General features: G+C 45.2%; 2 protein-coding genes across 9 annotated transcripts in view; both read right to left on the bottom strand.

The window, feature by feature from the left end:
• Window positions 1–203: 203 nt before the first annotated feature.
• LOC148223271 (tumor necrosis factor receptor superfamily member 26-like) lies at window positions 204–7,340 on the bottom strand. 3 transcript variants are annotated; one of them, XM_088166649.1, is made up of 6 exons: window positions 5,502–7,340; window positions 4,140–4,230; window positions 3,306–3,437; window positions 3,038–3,149; window positions 2,383–2,450; window positions 204–1,744 (listed from the first exon to the last, which is right to left on the bottom strand). In XM_088166649.1, exons 1-6 carry the CDS (start codon window positions 5,547–5,549, stop codon window positions 1,644–1,646), a joined length of 552 nt encoding a protein of 183 aa, XP_088022775.1. In that variant the 5' UTR covers window positions 5,550–7,340; the 3' UTR covers window positions 204–1,643. The 3 variants fall into 3 exon arrangements, with proteins under 3 accessions (XP_088022775.1, XP_088022773.1, XP_088022774.1); XM_088166647.1 differs by having other exon boundaries at window positions 204–1,472; XM_088166648.1 differs by having other exon boundaries at window positions 204–1,472; window positions 4,185–4,230.
• Window positions 7,341–9,451: 2,111 nt separating this feature from the next.
• OSBPL5 (oxysterol binding protein like 5) overlaps window positions 9,452–18,276 on the bottom strand; it is a 180,874-nt gene continuing 172,049 nt past the window's right edge. For all 6 annotated transcript variants that reach the window (XM_088166639.1, XM_014887298.2, XM_088166642.1 and 3 more), the window contains exons 18-23: window positions 17,209–17,345; window positions 14,731–14,916; window positions 14,050–14,188; window positions 12,463–12,580; window positions 11,779–11,881; window positions 9,452–10,783 (exon numbers count right to left, since the gene is read on the bottom strand). In XM_088166639.1, coding sequence (XP_088022765.1) covers window positions 10,648–10,783; window positions 11,779–11,881; window positions 12,463–12,580; window positions 14,050–14,188; window positions 14,731–14,916; window positions 17,209–17,345 — 819 coding nt within the window. In that variant the 3' untranslated portion in view covers window positions 9,452–10,647. The remainder of the gene's footprint in view (window positions 10,784–11,778; window positions 11,882–12,462; window positions 12,581–14,049; window positions 14,189–14,730; window positions 14,917–17,208; window positions 17,346–18,276) is intronic.

The raw sequence follows: 18,276 nt of genomic DNA, 5'->3' as shown, positions 1-18,276 counted from the left end.
GAGTGAAGCACCCTGCTTTGTTGGAGTAATGGTCCAATTTTGTATTACAGGTACAAGAACCAAGTCAGATAATTGCTACAGATCTCTCTCCTAGTGGTAAGTATTCCATATATTGGCAGTACTTGGGACTTGGTTTTTTTTTCCTGTTGACTTTAGTTGACTTACAGAGTAGTATAAAGAGGCTAATGAATATTGCTTAGAGCTATAAGGCTTCCAGTTTATTGTAAAATATGCTGAAACAAGATTATTGCTGCATTTGTAATGCTGGTGGTGAACTGTTCTACTTTGGAGCATGACTTTCCTGCATGGGAGTAGAGCGTAGCCATGACTTTAAGAATAAGAACGGTACAAATTTTGGAAAGAAATTTTAAAGCAAGTCTGCATTGCAGCAGTGTAGCCTACTTTACTGAATGAGGTGTATGTCAGAGTGAGAGATCTCTCTGTCAAATATCCCCTCACGTGGAAGAGCACATGAAACTCCCACACATCCACCTGTACCCTGCAAATTGTTGTGCTGGATGTTCAAGTGATGGGTTTTGTACATGGTGGTCTTGTTGTGTCAAACCTATGCCAGCAGCATAGCAAAGTGGTTAAAACTTCCTATTTAGTAGCCCTGCCAAAGAAACATACCAGCCAATGAAGCCTTTCTCTAAACCACCTTTACTGGATGGTACCCTGCCTTAGGAGATCACTTCTGAGATGTGCACCAACACCTTTAGCTAATTTCAAGACCCCTTAGTAGAAAACCTGTTTGTCCTGCTGCTTCTTAGGTGCCAAATCCTTCCTTGCTGCTGCTGTTTAATGCAGGTATTGGCTGAAAATTAAGGGGAAAGTATGTATGTGGGCTATGGAAAGAAACCCTTGTGTTTTAAAAGCCAAGCTGATGTGTGCTGTGTGATAGAACACAACACAACACACATCAGAGGGCTCTCTCAGTTCTGCAAGAACAATTAACAAGCCAAGAACAATAAACCCAAGCCAAACAGAGCCAGAATAACCCTGTCCTGGTTTGAAAGACAGGTGTCTGCCAGGGAAAGCAGGGCCCTCCTTTGAAATGGAGAAAATAAATCCTCTCCTTCTAAACTAATATAATTTTGAAATTAAGGGGCTCTCAAGAAAAGATATGAGGATAGGAATAACCGTTCTTTACTTGTATATATCATAAGGCAAATAAATAACAACAAGTCTGGAATTAACAACAAACAGAGCAGTAATCCAGTTCCATTTCTCTCAGCAGCAGGCACTTTTCCCTTTGGTGCAGCTACAGTTAGAGCCAGCAGTGAGCTCTGGCCAGCTCCTGATGGGCAGGTACGATGGTCCCCACGTGGCTGCAGGGACGCTGGAGTGATGGCAGCTCTGTCCCAGACAGGAAGGGATGGAGGAGAGGCGGGACGTTTGTAAACAGCAAGCTGAAAGCGGGAGGGCATTCCAGCAGGGCAGGAGTGTGGGGTCCAACAGCAGAGAGGCAGCTCCTGGCGTTGGAGGGTACTGTTAACAGCGACCATCCTCCTCCAAAGCCAAGAGCGAGCAACTGCCCCCATTCACTCTGTTTTTCCCTGCTTCGAATCTCGGGGCATACCCCTAACACCTCTGAGAGAAATTCCCAAGAAACCAGGCAGTTTCTCCTGCCCTAGTCTCAAGGACTAACCATCAGTGCTTCTTAGCATGTCAATGGGAAAAAAACTAAAGGGCAAAGAGGAAAGGAAAAACCAACCCCCAACAAACCCAAAAAGAGCTCTTGTCCCTGCAAAGTAAGAATAAGAAAACCAAAATTAGTACTGAAACAGTTTCCCAAAAATATATTCCTTATAGTCCTAGAGAAAAACCTAGGCCCAAACCAATACAACAACCCAGACAGTTCGTCCTGGAAAAGGCACTGGGACTCCCTAGCTCCCTGAGCATGTGAGTACTTGTTTGCACTGCACATCACGATTCCAAAGGCAGCAGGGAATTCTGCAGAGAGCTGCAATACAACTTCTACAAGGTTTTCTGAGAGACACTTAAGGGGAAATAAGTCTGCAAGATAAGATGATAGCAAGCTTCAGGTGCTGTAGCATGGACAGTGCACGTTCCTGGCAGAAGAGGAAGCTACTCCACGCACAGTCAACATCTTTGCACTACCCATAGCTTTCAACTGTGCCACCTTTGAAACTTGAAGAACCCTGGCAACACGTGTAGCTTTTCACCAAGTGAAACTTAAGGTGGTTTGTCCCTTTAACCCCTTTGAGAACTTGTCATTAGCAAGTAACTCCCAGACTAAAACGCAGCTGCTGTTAAATATGTTACAGCAGTTGAAAACACTGTTTTACAGACTGCCCTGATGTTATTAGCCCGAAGCTACAGACCCAACAGAACAAGCTGAGTGGGATTTGTGTGCCAGACCTTGATTGGGTACGCCTGTGTCCATAGCATCAGTGGAATTCTGCAAGATTTCTTTGCCGCCCGGATGCCTGAAGTGGATGGGAACACAAGGTTGTATCAACATTGCCAGAGGAATACATAGCTCTGCCCAGGCCTGGTTCTTTATTTATCAGGCACAGCTTAGAACCATAAGTGGGACATGCATAAACTTTGCTAGAAGTGCACCTTTAAACAATCCAAGATAAGACTACAAAACAAAAATAAAAGCAAAGCAGATAAAATTAATGTATGTTAGCTTCTAAGAGGGGCAAACAAAACCACTGAGTACAGGCATTATTCATGCACACTAAGTTTCCTTCAACAGGCAGCTCTAAATCCCAAACTTTCCAGCTGGGTGTGAGAAAGTCCATTCAAGTGTGTTTCTGGGGAAATACCAACATGAAGACAAAAAATGCAAATTTACTACCACAAGCAACAAGCACAGTGATACCCAAGTCCATGTCTTTCTAGGACTCAACATCACAGGTTTTAACACCTAAAACGTAAATGGATGAATAATGCCATTTGGTTTCAGGGCAATTACTTACAGCCTGATGATGTGTTAGCTATTGCCACAGATTGGGCCACAGCTCTAGCATTGCCTAGAAGGAAAATAGCGACTTATTCTCAAACTTACCTTGGACTGTTTCTCTCACATATTTCACAGGCTTCATCAGCACACGAATACCCTTGTTTGCACTGGCATTCAGCATCCCGTGTCCGAGTACAGGGACTCAGGGTTATCTGATCTAGAAAGAAAATATAAGTTAAAAAGTGCAAAGATTATACTCAGGCCATAAAGGCAATTTACTTTTACGTTCAATATGCTCCATGAAGACCAGGTTTTCCACATTAGAAAAGGGGAAATGGTTAAAGGTTTCATCAGGATTCATAAGATTTAGTACCTTCTTTGCACTGTCTGCAAGGCACGCATCCCTCCAAGCCATTTGCATGGGCAGTAAAGCCTTTTCCTTCCTTGCAAGGGTCACATTTTCCTCTCAAATGGGAAGCACTGCAGTGATCAGCAACAAAAGTACCTGTGGAAGAAGAGAAATAGCAGCAATCTCAGGAGAGCTTTAGACAGACAAAGGGGCTAAACCAGGATATTCAAACACACATTACTGGGGAGAGGTCAACCCTTCCTTGCAAATCCATCACGTGCCACATGAACCGAGCAGCACGGGAGAGGCAGGAGGCACATTTGCAATTGGCCACTCAGACAGGGAGAGGTGCAAAAGGAGGCATCCAGCAAGGCCTCAGCTGGGACAAGGATGAGTCACTGCAGTGGATGGCACCATGGCTGAAGGAATGGGGCATGCCCACAGAGAATTGCTTTCAATTAACTCTTTTCCTCCTTTGTCTGAATCCCACCTCAATGCACCATAAGCTTCTGATACTAAGGAGAGGTTTCTTCTTGGTGCAAAACTTGTTAACTCTACCACACCTTGAGCATGGAGGGGAGAGCAAAACCATACTGAAGTATTGCCTACAGACACAGAAATAGCAGAATTCCTGTAGCACTAACTAAATCACTTAACTTCAAAAACTTGATCCTCAACCACAAGCAGAGGCTTCCTGGCTTGATGCCAAAGCACCTCTCCCAGGCATCTCCTGTTGCATTAAGGGGCTCTCACTACAAACAGCACCAAGAACTCATCATAGCTCCAATCAGGCTCACACTTTCACAGGATGCAATGTAAGAAACAATAGCTATCAGCTGTAACTGCTCAAAGCCTTACCTGCTTCACACAATACACAACAGAGATCTTCGTGGCTATACTCACTCTCCCCACAGCTCGCTTGGGCTCCAGGCATGGTCAGCAGCACAACCTACAGAGCAGGCAAAGAGGCATCTTGAGTGATTCATCCTCCCAGGACACGATAACTACCTTGAGAACATGAACTTGTAAAGACTTGGAAACACATTCAGAAGTTCGTGGGAAGCCACAGAGGAAACCCAAACTAATTTCTGCTAAGTGCTCCTCACAGCAGTAATTGCCATCACAAAACTGCGGTTAAGGCAGCACCACACAGAGGCTGATGGAATTAAGGCAACGATTGCCACGCATTCCTGCCTTCATGTAAACTTGTTTCCCGTCCACTAGATCACTGCATTTGAACTGCAGGCGTCAAAGTTTCTGCAGTGTGCAAGGGATTCCTTTCTGCCTTCCCCCATTTCTAAATTCATGGTGCTAGTCTCGCTCCCGCAAAGCTGAGGAAACGCTCCACATACAACACGTTTCACTGGCTCTAACTTTAGGCAGAAGGCAAACCGAGTCATCAACAGCGCTACTTCAGGAGCATTGGGAATGATTTTTTTTTTTTTTTTTTTTTTTTTTAATGCAAAAGAAGCATGCAGGTCGCGCACTCGTCGGCAGCGCTCCCGCGTAGGCGCCTCAGCAGGGCGGGGTCAGGTGCTTTCAGGGAGGCGAGCGCAGGTTCGTTCATTCCCTGCGCTCAGGGACACCTGAGTCACAGCCCTCACAACGCTCACACGAGAAAAACGTCTAGAACAAAAGCAGGAGAGGAAGGGGTGGCCGCCGAGCGCCCCGTCACTAATTGCCACCAGCGGGCAACTTCTAAACTAAAACCAAGAGGGTCCTGCTCTTTAAAGTCTCCCACTGGTAGACTGAAAACCTTCCCCGTAACTGTGGGGAGGTGGGATAACCTCCAGTTTCATAGTTAAAGAACATGAGGACTATTAAAGAACTCACTCCTGACTTGTAACTTTTTTTTTTCTCCGAGGAGAGGCGGAATGCGGCAGCGGCGAGTGAGCGAGGATGCAAAGCCGTGAAATGTGCCGGCATCCCTGAAGGGCGCTGAGTTAGCGGCAGCCGCAGGCTTCCCGGGACAAAGACGCGTCCGTGCCAAACACGGACAAAAAGTTCGGGAAAGTTACTAAAGTCTCTTGAAGAAGAAAACAAGAAAAACCCAGATGGGCTCCCTCTCACGAGAGCTGCAGGAAGACTTTTTGCCCCTCAAAAAGCTGAATGTACGTTCTGGCTGCGGATGGCTGACAGCCGGCACTCAAAGCGGGCAGGCGGAGGGCGAGCCCGTACCTGCAGATGATGGTCCCGGCCGGAGTCCCACCCAACACTCACCTGCAACAGCAGCCCCAGCGCTCGCCCGGCTCCCATGGTACTGGCCATGGCTTTGCACGCTCCTGGGCCGGGCCGTGCGGGTTTTGTAGCGCCGCAGGTGATGGGAGTGGCTGGGCAGCCCCGCCTCTGCCGCAATCCTCAGGAAATGGCCTCATTTATCTCTGCTTTTTGTGATCAGGGTGGGCAGCCCTTCAGCAGGTGAGTTTCAGGTACGGACGGAAAGGCTGTAAGGAGAATTTTTTCAAAAGTGCGCTAACATACTGAATGTAACTGGGTTTTCTAAAGCTCTAAAAAGGTTCTTACGTTTCTCCTCAGTAGTTATTCCTCCCAGAGAAATAACCTTTCTGGCCATGATTTTCCTTGAAAATACTTTTCATTTCCCATGTAACTGGCATGTAGGAACATTGACCTCCAGATACTGAAATTGGATTAAAATTGATAGTCTATGGATTCATAGGCTGTTCCTTTTGGGATCACTTTTTAACCTCTGCGGCAGCAGCCCTAAACTTTGGAAACTCTTCTCCTGCTGATGCTTAATTAACTTGTATGGGTTGATCGTTTCTTTCACTGAACTGCTACTCTTGTGGTAACAGCGTTTATTTTACTTAACTGCAGTTAGAAGTCCCAGTGAAATCCCTGTGAGTGCATAGTTCAGTAAAATGGAAATAATCCAAACAATTTCCAGCACTCACATTTACACCTACTGAAGGCTTCCTGCTCGCCACTGCTCTCTTTGGTTCAGGGGGGCTTGAGTTGCTTGGTTTTTTTCCCTTGGGTTGTTGTTTAGTAACCATTTCCCAAAGCCAGTATACAGTTGTACCCAAGGGATGTAAGCAGCTCTAGAGAAGTGGAGAAGCTCCTATCCATAACTCAAACACACGGTCCCAAAGCAGGATGAGTCTGATGAGGAAGGCTGTGCTGACAGGCTGGAGATGTGCTGACTTGCTGAAGCATTCAAAGGAGAGGTCACTGGATGTGTTTGCACAGCTTTACATCCAAACACTTGGATGTATAGGAACTTCGAGGCAAACACTTTGAAGCTGCACACAGGACTTGGCACAGCCTGGCAGGCAGAGGTAACAGCCTCTCACTGAGTTTTACACCACATATGGCACAGGCCAGACTTCCTCAGAAAAGGTGACTAGGATGACATCCTTCAAAAAGGCATTCAGTGTGGATCAGTAATGTTGATATTTTTCAAGGATGAAGAATACTTTGGTTTTCTGCAGACTTTTGCTAATAACAAAGCCACTCTCACCCTTTTCTATTTGTGATCAGTTTCCTGAATGTCAGCTTCCAGATACTGCCTGTTCATATCAGAGAGCTGCAGTTCTCTCTGTGGAACAATCTATTCACTATCCTCAAGTCCTTGATATAAAAGTTCCCCAAGTCCAAAACAAGTTGTTGCATTTGCATGTACAACAGTGAAAATCAAGTGAAAATGTTGTTCTGTGGAAGTTGCTAAAATTATAAGACAATTTCTTGGACGGTTTGTAAGAATTGTGCAGAAGGCAAGTTTCCCCCATGAAATACCACTCTACTGATTACCAGAGAGGGGAAACAGCCTTACCTGTCCAATGACGGTGGGTGTTATAAAAGTTTAGCTGTCCATCAGTTAGAGTAGGAGATGGAATGTGCTGGCTGTGCTGTAAAGAGGAAGGGACATGCGGTCGTGCAGGGGACGGTCAGGTGGCCGGTTACGGGACAGGTTAGGTTTAGCCGGTCATGCAGAAGAAAGAAGGAAACTTGCAGAGAGAAAGAGGGAAAGAGTCAGTGCTGTGTGGAGCTGGCTGCTTGTGAGGCAAGGAAGGAGTCCGTGTAGGGTTTTGGGGCTGGCTGCTGCCCTGCCCGCCTGTGAAGGTAAGCAAGGAGGGAGTAGCCAGTGCTGGGCTCTGGGCCGGCTGTGCCGTGCCCGCCTGGGAAGGCGAGTGGGGGCAGCCGTCAGTGCGGGGCTGATGAAGGGGCTGACTGCCCTGCACGCCTCTGAGGGCAAGCAGGGCGCGGCCAGTGCGGGGCTGATGATGCAGGTGACGGCTGCCCTGCCGGCCTGCGAGGCAAGGAAGGAGTCAGTGCCAGGGTTTTGGGGCTGGGCGCTGCCCACCTGTGAGGGCAAGCAGGGCGCGGCCAGTGCGGGGCTGATGGTCGGGCTGGCCCGCCTGTGAGCCAAAGAAGGAGTCAGTGCTGTGCAGCCAGCTGCCCGTGATGAAATTCAAACTGCTATTGCTGTTTGTCCTGGTTTGACACTAAAGACATCTTAAGGAAGCGATTCTTTTTCTGAGAGGGCAGCTAGATTTCCTTTATGTCGGACAAAAATCAATTAGTGATACTTTTTGTTTAAATGATTAAACCATTTTTGTATTTGTTTTCAACGGTTAAACCAATGGAAAAAAAAAATGGATAGGCCTCTGTGAAATTCATATTTCAAAATGAACAAACTTCGGGAAAGCTCTTTTTCCCTTCCGGCTTCAGTACAGGTAACAGCCTGGCCTGGCCCCTCCGCGCTGCCGGGCCGGGGGAGGGGGGCCCGTACCGGCAGGGCTGGGCCCCAGCGATTGCTAAAGCAGGGAAAGGGGAGGGGGGAACCATCGGCCGCTGAAATCTTGGCTGCTTCCCCCTCCCTCCTCCTCCGCCAGCGCTGCAGAAATGCAGAAATGCCGCTACTAACACCTTGGGAACGGCTCCGGGCAGGGGCTCAGTGATGCCGGGCACCGCAAAAGAGCCGGGTTTCCCCCTCCCGAATAGAATACAGCCGAGCAACACACTACTATTTCTGCCTGGTCCCTGCTAAGAGCATAGTCCAGCGTTCCATCATAGCATAAAAAGTATGATCCTACGGCTAAAAAACCTTTGTATCGTAAAATAATTCCCGACTGCGGCCCGGAAAAAAAAAAATAAAAAAAATCACATAACCATCTGCAGACCGAGGCAAAATATTAACTCTCTCACTGCCCAGAATAAAATTTACAAACACTTTGTTCTCTCTCCTGAGTGAAAGAAAAGAACCAAAATAAAGATAAGCACAAAACCAACATAAAAATCCCGAGGTCAAACAAAAGAAAAAGTCAAGTCCCAGATGAAGAAAGGAAAAAAGTCGTGGACTGAAATTTTTTCAAACTATAAAAAAGAGATTCTTGTTTCCCTATAACACATAAAAATATATTATAAGGTAAATAAATGTTTTAAATGTAAATATAAACAGAGACACTAGTACTAGAATAAAAAAGTACTAAAATGACTATAATCCCATAAGTTTAAATAAATTAAAAAAAAATAAAAACTCTTGCTGCCCTCCAGGAAAGAAGAAAAAAAACCCTCAGTTTTCAAAGATGAAGAAAGCTTTTGTTTAAACTGTTATAATCCTTAAAGTGTGCCCCACAAGTTAATATAATCCTCAATAATGGCTGTGAAAAAACTGTTAGTCAAAGAAGAGATTTTTACACAATGATCAAATTTCCACTCTCACAGGCAGCTAATCACTGTGACATCGAGGCCATGAAAAACTATTTCTTGTGTAAAAATCTCCATAGACTGAAGAGAGACGTCTCCTCTCCCAAATAAATTAGTGAAAGACTTTTTTTTTTTAATGATTAATTAATTTTCTGTACATTGTCAGTATAAAAGAAAAAAAAAGAAGAAGAAAAAAGGTATTCTAAAAGTTTTATTCTGATTTTTTTAATAGTTTCTAATATAAAGTTTTTCTTTGTACCCTTTCAAGTTTAAGCCTATTTTGCCTTCCTCCTAATCCTATCTCACAGCAAAAAATGAATTAATAATTCTAATAAGTGTACTGACAATTTAGCCAATACTAAACCCACAACACTGTTCTAGCTTATGGCCCAGGTCTGACATTGTTGGATGCAATTTCTGGTAGATTTTCCTCTAAAAAGCGATTTAATTGTAAAATACTGTCAAACACAAACCCAAAAATAATTTGTCAGATAGACTAATGCTGAAAGTTGTGTGTAGTTTTATTTCAACATATCAAGCACAAACAGATTTTCCCTAACCAGGGAAAATGATGAGGAATGTACTTAAAAACTTGGGAACATTTACATTGAAAGATAGCCCAGACTGGCACCACCACTAAGTATTTTAAGGCTGTATATATAGCAGTACTTACCACTTGGAACTACTTCAGGCCAGAAAAGAAAGGCTTTGTACTGTCTGCAGTCTAAAGAAAATATTGCAAATCTTTTAAAAATGGTGTAAAATAGGAAGACTATTAACAGGGTTGAACAATGCAGTGGCAAAGCCCTCCCTCTTTCCTGACCTTTGACAATAAATGTGCCTAAGACCGAACACACATACATCTACATCGCTCCCATCCTTCTCATCTATGCTGGGGCAGTGGATCTCTCTCTACAATGCTAGTGTGTGATATTATAAAACAGCCATATAGCAAATAATAACAATAATAGTAAGTGACCAGGTGTTGCAAACAGGCGTGCGTGTCTGACATCACACTCGATGGGCCACACCCAGGACAGCAGTCAGCTCCATAACCAAACAAGGAGCTCTCACTGAGTACTTCCCGTTCCCTAAAGAAGAATGGCTCTAGGAAATTGTGTATATTTACAGTTTCAGTGGAATGGAAAATAAAACACATCCTGAGGTCCCATTGGGCTGACTAAACAGATCATAACTTAATATCCCAGGGCTGGATTTTTTGGACCAAATGTGCTCCCGCCTGTAATTAAAGGCAGTCGGACAGGCACCGTGGACATCAGTTCTTTACTGCTCTCCCTCACTCCTGGAGCTATAACCCAGGCTGCCGTGACTTTTCCAAAATGTTGAGGTGATTACCATTTTGGGGTTACCAATACTGCTGGGTAATTATTAATTGCATCAGAAAATGACAAAACATAGAAAAGAAAACAAATTGCACAATTAAAGCTACATTTGGCTTCAGCATTAAGGCCCATACAGGTTAAGAGGTCCTTGAAGATGTACATGTAAAAGGCAAAAATTACATAATCTGCAGGAACAAAGTTTTGCAGGTTCCTAGGTCCCTTTTTGACCTCGTTTTTCCACTTCCTTCCCCCTTTGCCATGTTGGTTCTAAAGTGCTTTGGTGCCTCGCTGGGCTCCTTGCGTGGGTGGCCTCCTCCTGCAGCCAGTGCTCATTATTGCTGCCAAAGGTAGTGATTTTATTTGAAGACATAATTAATGAAGAGTTGACACGTAAGAAAGATGCAGAGGAGAAACCAACAGCGAGAGTCCAGGAAGAAGCTGTCAGAAGAGGCCTTCCTGTGGAAGGACTTTTTGTTCAGAGCACTGAGGTTTCTGCAAAAGAAAGTAATATGATTATTTGTGTTGTTGGAGAGAGGTGTGCCTTCATAGGTGTGTATACCCAGAACTTCCACACCAGGAGGGACCCCTGTACTTTGGTGACACCCTCAGGGGCAGAGCAGTGTGCCCCCCCCAGACTTTACCTCCCCCTTTTTAACAGGAAGATTAGTGCTTTTGGCTACAGCTGGTTGGCATGGCAAAGGCACAAACCCCAAGAAATCTCTTCATCCAGCATCCACTCATAACCCTGTGAGTTTAACCTATGGCCTAACCTTCCCAAATGCAAGGCCTGCCCTGGACACCCTCAGGAGCTGAAGAGAAGCTAAAACCAGATCACCAATGACTCTGGCATCCAGAAATGGTATAATATGTGATATCCAGAATGGACCTCGCTGAAGCCTTGGGAGGGCTGGATAATACTCCTCACACAGAGGGGAATCAGCAGGGCTCCCTGGAGCAGAAGTAGCAGTTAACACCTCCCCACAGGAGTCTGCAGGGCAAAGCCCTCTGTCAGCAGCAGGTGTGGTTACTGCTGCCCTCAGATGGCAAACAGCAATTTGTACAAAAACCTGGAGTTTAGTGCTTTTCACCACGAAGCCCAGTTTTTCAGACCACAACCCCACATACCTATAGCAAACTGAGGAAGTTCCTAATATGCTCGGCTAGAAGGGAGACCTCACATGTTCTTGACTGGCAGAGATTTATTACCAGGGCCTGGTCCAGCCCCTCTCAGCCAGCAGTTGTGTAACACGCTGAGGTGATGCTTTTTGCCCACAAAGGGTGTTTGTTAAGAAGAGATTTCCTCCTCACTGTTCCAAGCAGGGTGTGTGTTTGTCTTTCTGGTGTGTTGATTGGTTACTTTACCTGCAACAACTTGAACTGCACTCCTACAGCTCACAGAGACACTCCAAAGGCCACAGTAAGGATTTAAATGCCCCAAGTTACTTTTCGCCCATTAAAATCATTGATTCATGACAGAAAATGGTTACCTGTGTATGTCTTGTTGGGCTTTCTGTAGGGATAAGACAGCTGAGTGAATTTCCTTCAGGTGATTCATTTCTTTCCCACACTGAGCGCACAGGCTTTCAAACCCTATGGCAAAGTATTGAAGGACAATTATGTTTTGCAGCACCATTCTGATGGTAGTGATGAAACACAACACAGCAAGTGGGTGGCTGTGATCTAATTGTCACTGCTAGGGGGGACACTTTCAGGAGGAAACATGGGGAGGAGACAGGGGACAGAATCTTCCACCCAGAAGACCCAGGCCACTGTAACAGGTTGTGTGACTCTGGCTCAATGTGCTTCTCAGTCAGCTCTAAGGCAATAGTGCTCCTCAGCTGAGGGGAGGAGAAAGGAGTGCTCACACCTGCCTCCTCTCTCAAACATTCAGGGTCATCTCTAACAAAGGCAGAGAAAAGAGAAGCACAGCCTGTTTCCCATGTGTTGACTGGAATTTTGAACCAATTTTGCCAGGAATTGGGAAGTCCTTGTTGTAAGGCAGAACGACAAGCAGCACATATAGAGAACAGAAAAGCAGAACGTTCTCTGTGCTGCCTGTGGGCTATTGGCCCATGGTATTAACGGACCAGAAATGTCCCAGGGCTGGCTCAAGATTTAAAGTACCAAAGGAAGAACATTAAAGCCTGACCCAGTGACACCCAAATACTTGCCATCATCATCTGAGAGCTCCTGCACTGACTCTGGTGTTGAACAGCTGCTCTCTGTGTTCTGGCTGTGGTTGGAGGGCTGATCACTGGTTTTGCGGCGCCTGCAGTCTTTGGCAGACCTCTGTATGAAACAGGGGTAAAAAGTGACTCAGTCTATCACATTGAAGACGTGTGTTTGCTTTAAACAAAACAACTTGGGGTGCTGGGAAATATGTGTGAGATTGTGAAGTTTGATTGCTTTCTCAGAAACTCCTAGTAGTTGGACTCTGGCAGCCACTTAAGTATATTATACACACACATCATACAGAAGCATTTCCCCAAATGACAACATTCTTAAAGACACCCATCCAAATTATCCTTCTTGTAGCTTTAACTGACACATATTATGGATGAACCTTATAGCTCATTTGCTGAGTTGTGTACCCAACTCACACAGGTACATAAGATAAAGTCGGAAAAGAAGAAAAAATTAGAATCAAATTCCCCAGCAAAGATTTTTCAGAAGGTTCACGAAGGATCTAAACATCACAGAATTTTTATGCCTAGTTTCTTGACTTAGGAAAGTTTCTCCCTGTTGGATCTCAGGAAACTGGAGTTTTTGAGCTTTCTGTGCTTCCAGGCACAGACCCCCTGGAAAACACTGCACTGGACCTGAAACCTTGGAGAAGATTTTTAAATATAAATAATGTGTTAGAAATCATAAATGTGTAGTGGGTTAGATGTGTGTATTTTCACTGGGTGACGGGTTTTAAATTTGAGGTTTTTACAGAATAGTGGTAGTTAGGGTACATGAGAATCCGTTTCAATTGCCTTTCTAATAATCCTGGCTCCAAACAGAAACAGATGAGACTGATGACAAACCACTCATTAGTGGTGCAAAGCCCTGCTCACTCTTACATCTTCCTCTCTCTCAGATGAGTAAACCAAACACATTTATTCAAACTTCTCACTTGAAGGGCCTGAAAAGCAGTTACATATCTCAATTTCCCCACTGAATCAGAGACATTCAGATGTGAGGTATTATAAAAGGAAAGTCTATGTACATAATAAGATACAAGATTTTCAGTGTAATATGGGTTATACTTAGCAGCTCTACATTTGCAAAGTGTGTTAGGAATGACATGTATGGCTCCAAAGATGAAAGCACTGAAATTGGAGAATATTATCTCCATGTAAGGGAGAGGATGGAAAGACGTTTCTTGTCTTGTCTGAGAGAGAGTGAGTGATAAAGGCTGATGGCAAGGACTGAAACTGAAATCAGGGCATCTCTGCTGTGTACTCCAAAACCTATGGGAAGTTTTCTGCTTTGGAAACTCTGAACAGTGAAGTTCAGCTCAGTCATGTGCAAAATTCACTGTCACTAACATCGAGTGGAAGAAAAATGCCAAAATTGATAGAATGAGTCAATCAGTAATTACAATTCTTTGGAGCTAATGATGACATAATACTGCAGGTCTATGGTCACAAGATACATTTATCCAAAACAAAGCTTTCAGGCTATGCTGTGCTTACATGAAAATGCTGCAGAAAAAGGGCTGTGTATCTAAACAATCATAAAGAATATTATAATCCCCAAAACAGGCTTTTTACCTTGTGTCGTGTAATTTGATTGTTTATGCATGTTGCTTTGTGGTTTGACATCCTTGTGGATAAGTGTCTTTCCATTGTCTGAAGTATTCCATCCTTCTCAAATTGGGCAATGTCGTTCAAAGGATCCCAAGGTCTAAGACTTTTGAGACCAAATGAAAAAACATTCATCAGAAAAGCAAGAATCCCACATTAGGTGTGTTAAGCCAAATATACTAATCCCACATGCATCAGGGCAGGCAATCATCCTTGACACTAGCCAGACTTCCTAGATGCAGTGGCAGGACTAAGAGATAGTTCCCTGCACATTTGCAGTTCCTTGCAATAAGTGAGGGGGTTCAGTCTCCAGAGGCTTCACCCTTCTTGCCCAGGGGAGAAGAGCACAGTTGTTAACTCTGCTTTGAACAGTGCAGAAAATCTCTGCTAAATGACTCCGCACTTGATTGCAGCAATAGGAATTTACATCAATGACACAGTGGGTTTTCCATTGCCAAGCCCTTATTTCCAGCTATTCCCAATTAGTACCATGACTATGTATTTTAGTGATGACACGAAGCTCAGAAAGGGCAAGCTCGACCCGGTTTTGGGGAATGGCAGGGCTCTAATTACAGGTCTGTAGCCCTGCTTGCATCCCTGGGAACTCAGGCAATGAGATGTGTTGAGAACTCCCAGCTCAGCACTCACTCCTCGTATTTGTAGTGCCATTCGTTGCTCCTGGCATCGTGCTGGAACAGCAGCGGTTTCCATTCCGTGCCACTTTCCCTCCGCTCCCGGGCTGCATTCCTCTGCTCCTCTTCCAGCACAAACTTTTCCTGTGTCGCCTTGTGTTGATCACCTTTGTTTATTGCACTGGTAACGTGCTGCCAAAGCCTAGGAATAATTGGACGAAAGTTAAACCACCTTAGAACCATCAATGTATTTTGCCAGCTGGAACTTTAGAGCAGAAGCTTGTCAGGTCTGTTAATATTCCACCAGAACTGTCAGCTCCCAATAAGGAGTTTGGTGGAATGTCTGTTAGGGATCTCTGTAACTTTCCCTTTTGCCCCCTTCCCTTGGATGCTTGTATCATTATTAATCTATTCGATGTAGCAAAGTGAGTCTGGCCGTAAGCTCTGGTAACCAGAGAACTGGAGATTCTATACCCACAAGACCAAGATTCTCCTTTAAAAGAATCTTCTGAAGATTAAGCGATAAATGTACTACAGTGTGCCCTGCTCTGCAGTTAACAAACCTGCTCTGTAAGTTACAAATACAGACTTAATTGCCCATAATGCTCACTGCTGTCCAAACGAAATCTTCATGTGTTTTTATTTTCACGCAATCCCTTTCTTAACTATAAAAAGGGGACTCTTTTTAGGGTGATGTGATGCAACACCAAATTCAATGTCCACAGAGAATGCAGAGCCAGGCAGCAATTGATGTGCTGGCTTGGGATGTTGGCTGGTGCTGGCTGACCGTAGTGGAGAGGAAGCACAACTGATTTGTTTAAAGCCAGCCAGCTCCACATAACTTTGCTCAACACATAGTGTTTTTGCTCAACAACTGTGCATTATTCATTTCTTCCATTTCCTAAGTGTATTGGGTTTACATGGCCTGGTTTTTGGCAACAGGGGTGCTATAGAAGTGACTTCTGTGAAAAGCTCCAGAAGCTTCCACAACATCTGGCACACCCTGATGGCTTCAAATATGGACATGTTGCTGGCCAGCACTGGGATGGTGGTAATGTCTCTGTGATAACATACTGAGGAAGAAATCAAAAGAAAGGTTGTGACTAGAGAAGAGTGGGGTGAGAACATGTCAGAGCAACAGCCTTGCAGACACCAGGGTCAGTGGTGAAGGAGGGGGAGGAGGTGCTCCAGGTGCCAGAGCCCAGATTCCTCTGCAGCCTGTGATGAGGACAATGGTGAAGCAGCTGTGCCCATGCAGCCCACAGAGATCCACAGGGATGCAGAGATCCACCCACAGCCCCTTGAGGAGACCCACACCAGAGCTGGTGGATGCCTAAGTGGAAGCTGGGACCCTGTGGGAGGCCCATGGAGAGAGGAGCCCACACTGGAGCAGCCTGTCTATGAAGAACCCCATGGAAGAGTGACCCATGTTGCAGCAGTCTGGGGAGGACTGCTGCCTGTGGGATGGACTCACATTGCAACAGCAATGTGCTGTAGCTGCTGCTCATGAGACGGAGCCACGTTGGAGAAGTTAATGGAGAACTGTCTCCTGTGGGAGGGACTCCACAGTGCAACAGTGAAAGACTCCTCTCCCTGAGCACCAGGAGAAGCCATGGCTGATGACCTGACTTAAATCTCCACCCTCCTGTCTCCTTGTGCCACTGGGGTAGGAGGTAAAGCCATGAAGGGAGGGGTGGGGGGAAGGTGGTTTTATGGACTTATTTTACTTCTCATTATCCTGGTCTGATATTTTTAACAATAACTTTATTTTATTGTTGAGCCTGTTTTGCCCTCGATGGTAACTGATGAGTATCTTCTCACAGTCCTTAACTCATGAACCCTTTGTTAAATTTTCTCTCCTCTGAGCAGCTGCAGAGGACATTGAGTGAGCGACTTTTGTGGGCTGGCATCCAACCAGGGTCAAACCACAGCACTAAATTATGTTCCAGAACTACATTTTTAGGTAACCTAGATAACCCTACAAAACCCACTGCAGACTGCATTGGAGATCTCAGCTGAGATTATGAGGCAGGGTTAAACATCTGTTTAATTACATTCATTCATAAAATCCTGTTATGTGGTTCAAAGTACTGCTCTGCGGATGCCAGGACTTTCCACAATTCCTACATCTATTTGAAGAAATTGTGGTTGAAATAACCATTCTTAACAAGATATCCAACCTCAGGATGACATCCTGCCCTTTCATAACATGCTTAAGCAGTTACAGAGATCTCTGGAGTCCAGGCAGAATTGTTATTTAAAGCACATAAAACATAGCCTCTACTGTTTCTCAGCCCAGGTCTATTTCAGAGCTGTGCTTAATGGAAATACTCCCAATAGTCTAGAAAGAAACAGGTAAATGGGTGGGTAATATGTGTCGACAAAGCAGGTCACTGCCTTTCCAGGACTGTGCTGAGGAATTGCAGGAACTCTGCTGATCAGAAGCCTGCTCCCAGGAGAGAAGCAGCAGTGAGATGCTCCCCAAGCTCTCTACCTCTCTGACTCAAAGTCCGTCTGCTCCTCAAACAGCACAATGTGGCGCTTCAGTCTCTGCCTTCGCACTTCGCTGGTTGGGTTCCAGAACGTTTCTATGTTCCCATTTTTCAGCTCATTTATAAGCACTTCTCCATCCTGAGAATGAAAATTAAAGGAATTAATGACAATCAGAAAACCAAGACAGAAATTAATGCTGACAAATTGAAGCTGCTCCTCGATGATGATAAGGGATGTCAGTTGGTTAGGAGACTGCTTTCCTCCTCTAGCCAATAAAATCTCACTGAACACTTCCCGAAAGTTTCTGGAATGAACGAGACAAGGCATTGCCAGAAACAGTGGTTGCATTTATCATTCATCAGAGTAGAAAGGGACCTGGTTGCTTCTATTAATGCTTCTGTGTCCCCATACCTGAGTGCCCACAAAAGCCCTAAGATACTCTTCCATCACTCTTCCTCCCACTTACCACCCAGCACACATAAACAAGATCCCCAGCTCCTTTTTCCTGAGCCTCCCTCAGTACTTTCTCTCGCATGTTCCAATATGCTAGTTCCAGGATTGATCCCAGATCCCCAAGAGACCCCCAGTGTGGGTAGGATGAGGTAGGCAGGCATTATCAAGCACCACTACATGCACCTCTAACAAGCAAATATACAAGCACTTGGCTGCTGCTGGGACCCTAGGACTGAGAAGCACTGGGATTTGCTTCCCTTCTTTATTCAAGTGGGTTTTTCAGGTCCTAAGGCAGAGAATTTGCCTTTCAGATGCAAGGATTTCTGTCAGGAAACTGGATGGTGTCAGAGAAAAGCCAGGAGAGCAGGCCAGTACTCCCAGTGGGGATGGAGGAGAACCAACACCGTCCCTACCCCACTGCATGGCAGCTCCCCTGTTCACACCACACAGCTGCAAGCAGCAGCTTACAGAGCCACCCTTCCAAAGCCATTTAATTTATTTTATACATCACTACAATTTTGTGCACCACAAACTACCAGCACAAAGGTCAGGGGAGGAGGGTATAAGCAGAAGGCTGGGAGCTGAGCAGCACTCAACCTTATGGCTCAGGAGAGCC

This window comes from Sturnus vulgaris, chromosome 6, assembly GCF_052056855.1.
Source record: "Sturnus vulgaris isolate bStuVul1 chromosome 6, bStuVul1.hap1, whole genome shotgun sequence".
NCBI classification, from domain to species: Eukaryota; Metazoa; Chordata; class Aves; order Passeriformes; family Sturnidae; genus Sturnus; species Sturnus vulgaris.
This window is presented reverse-complemented; position numbering and strand designations above follow the sequence as displayed.

What these genes read in the sequence shown, in the direction of transcription:
- LOC148223271 (XM_088166647.1), bottom strand. Translation starts at nt 5,549, where the DNA reads ATGGCCAGTACCATGGGAGCCGGGCGAGCGCTGGGGCTGCTGTTGCAG. An exon ending in CGCTGGGGCTGCTGTTGCAG is followed by an intron (nt 4,231 to 5,501) that starts GTGAGTGTTGGG and finishes CCTGCTCTGTAG; the next exon opens with GTTGTGCTGCTGACCATGCC. An exon ending in TTGTGTATTGTGTGAAGCAG is followed by an intron (nt 3,438 to 4,139) that starts GTAAGGCTTTGA and finishes CTTCTTCCACAG; the next exon opens with GTACTTTTGTTGCTGATCAC.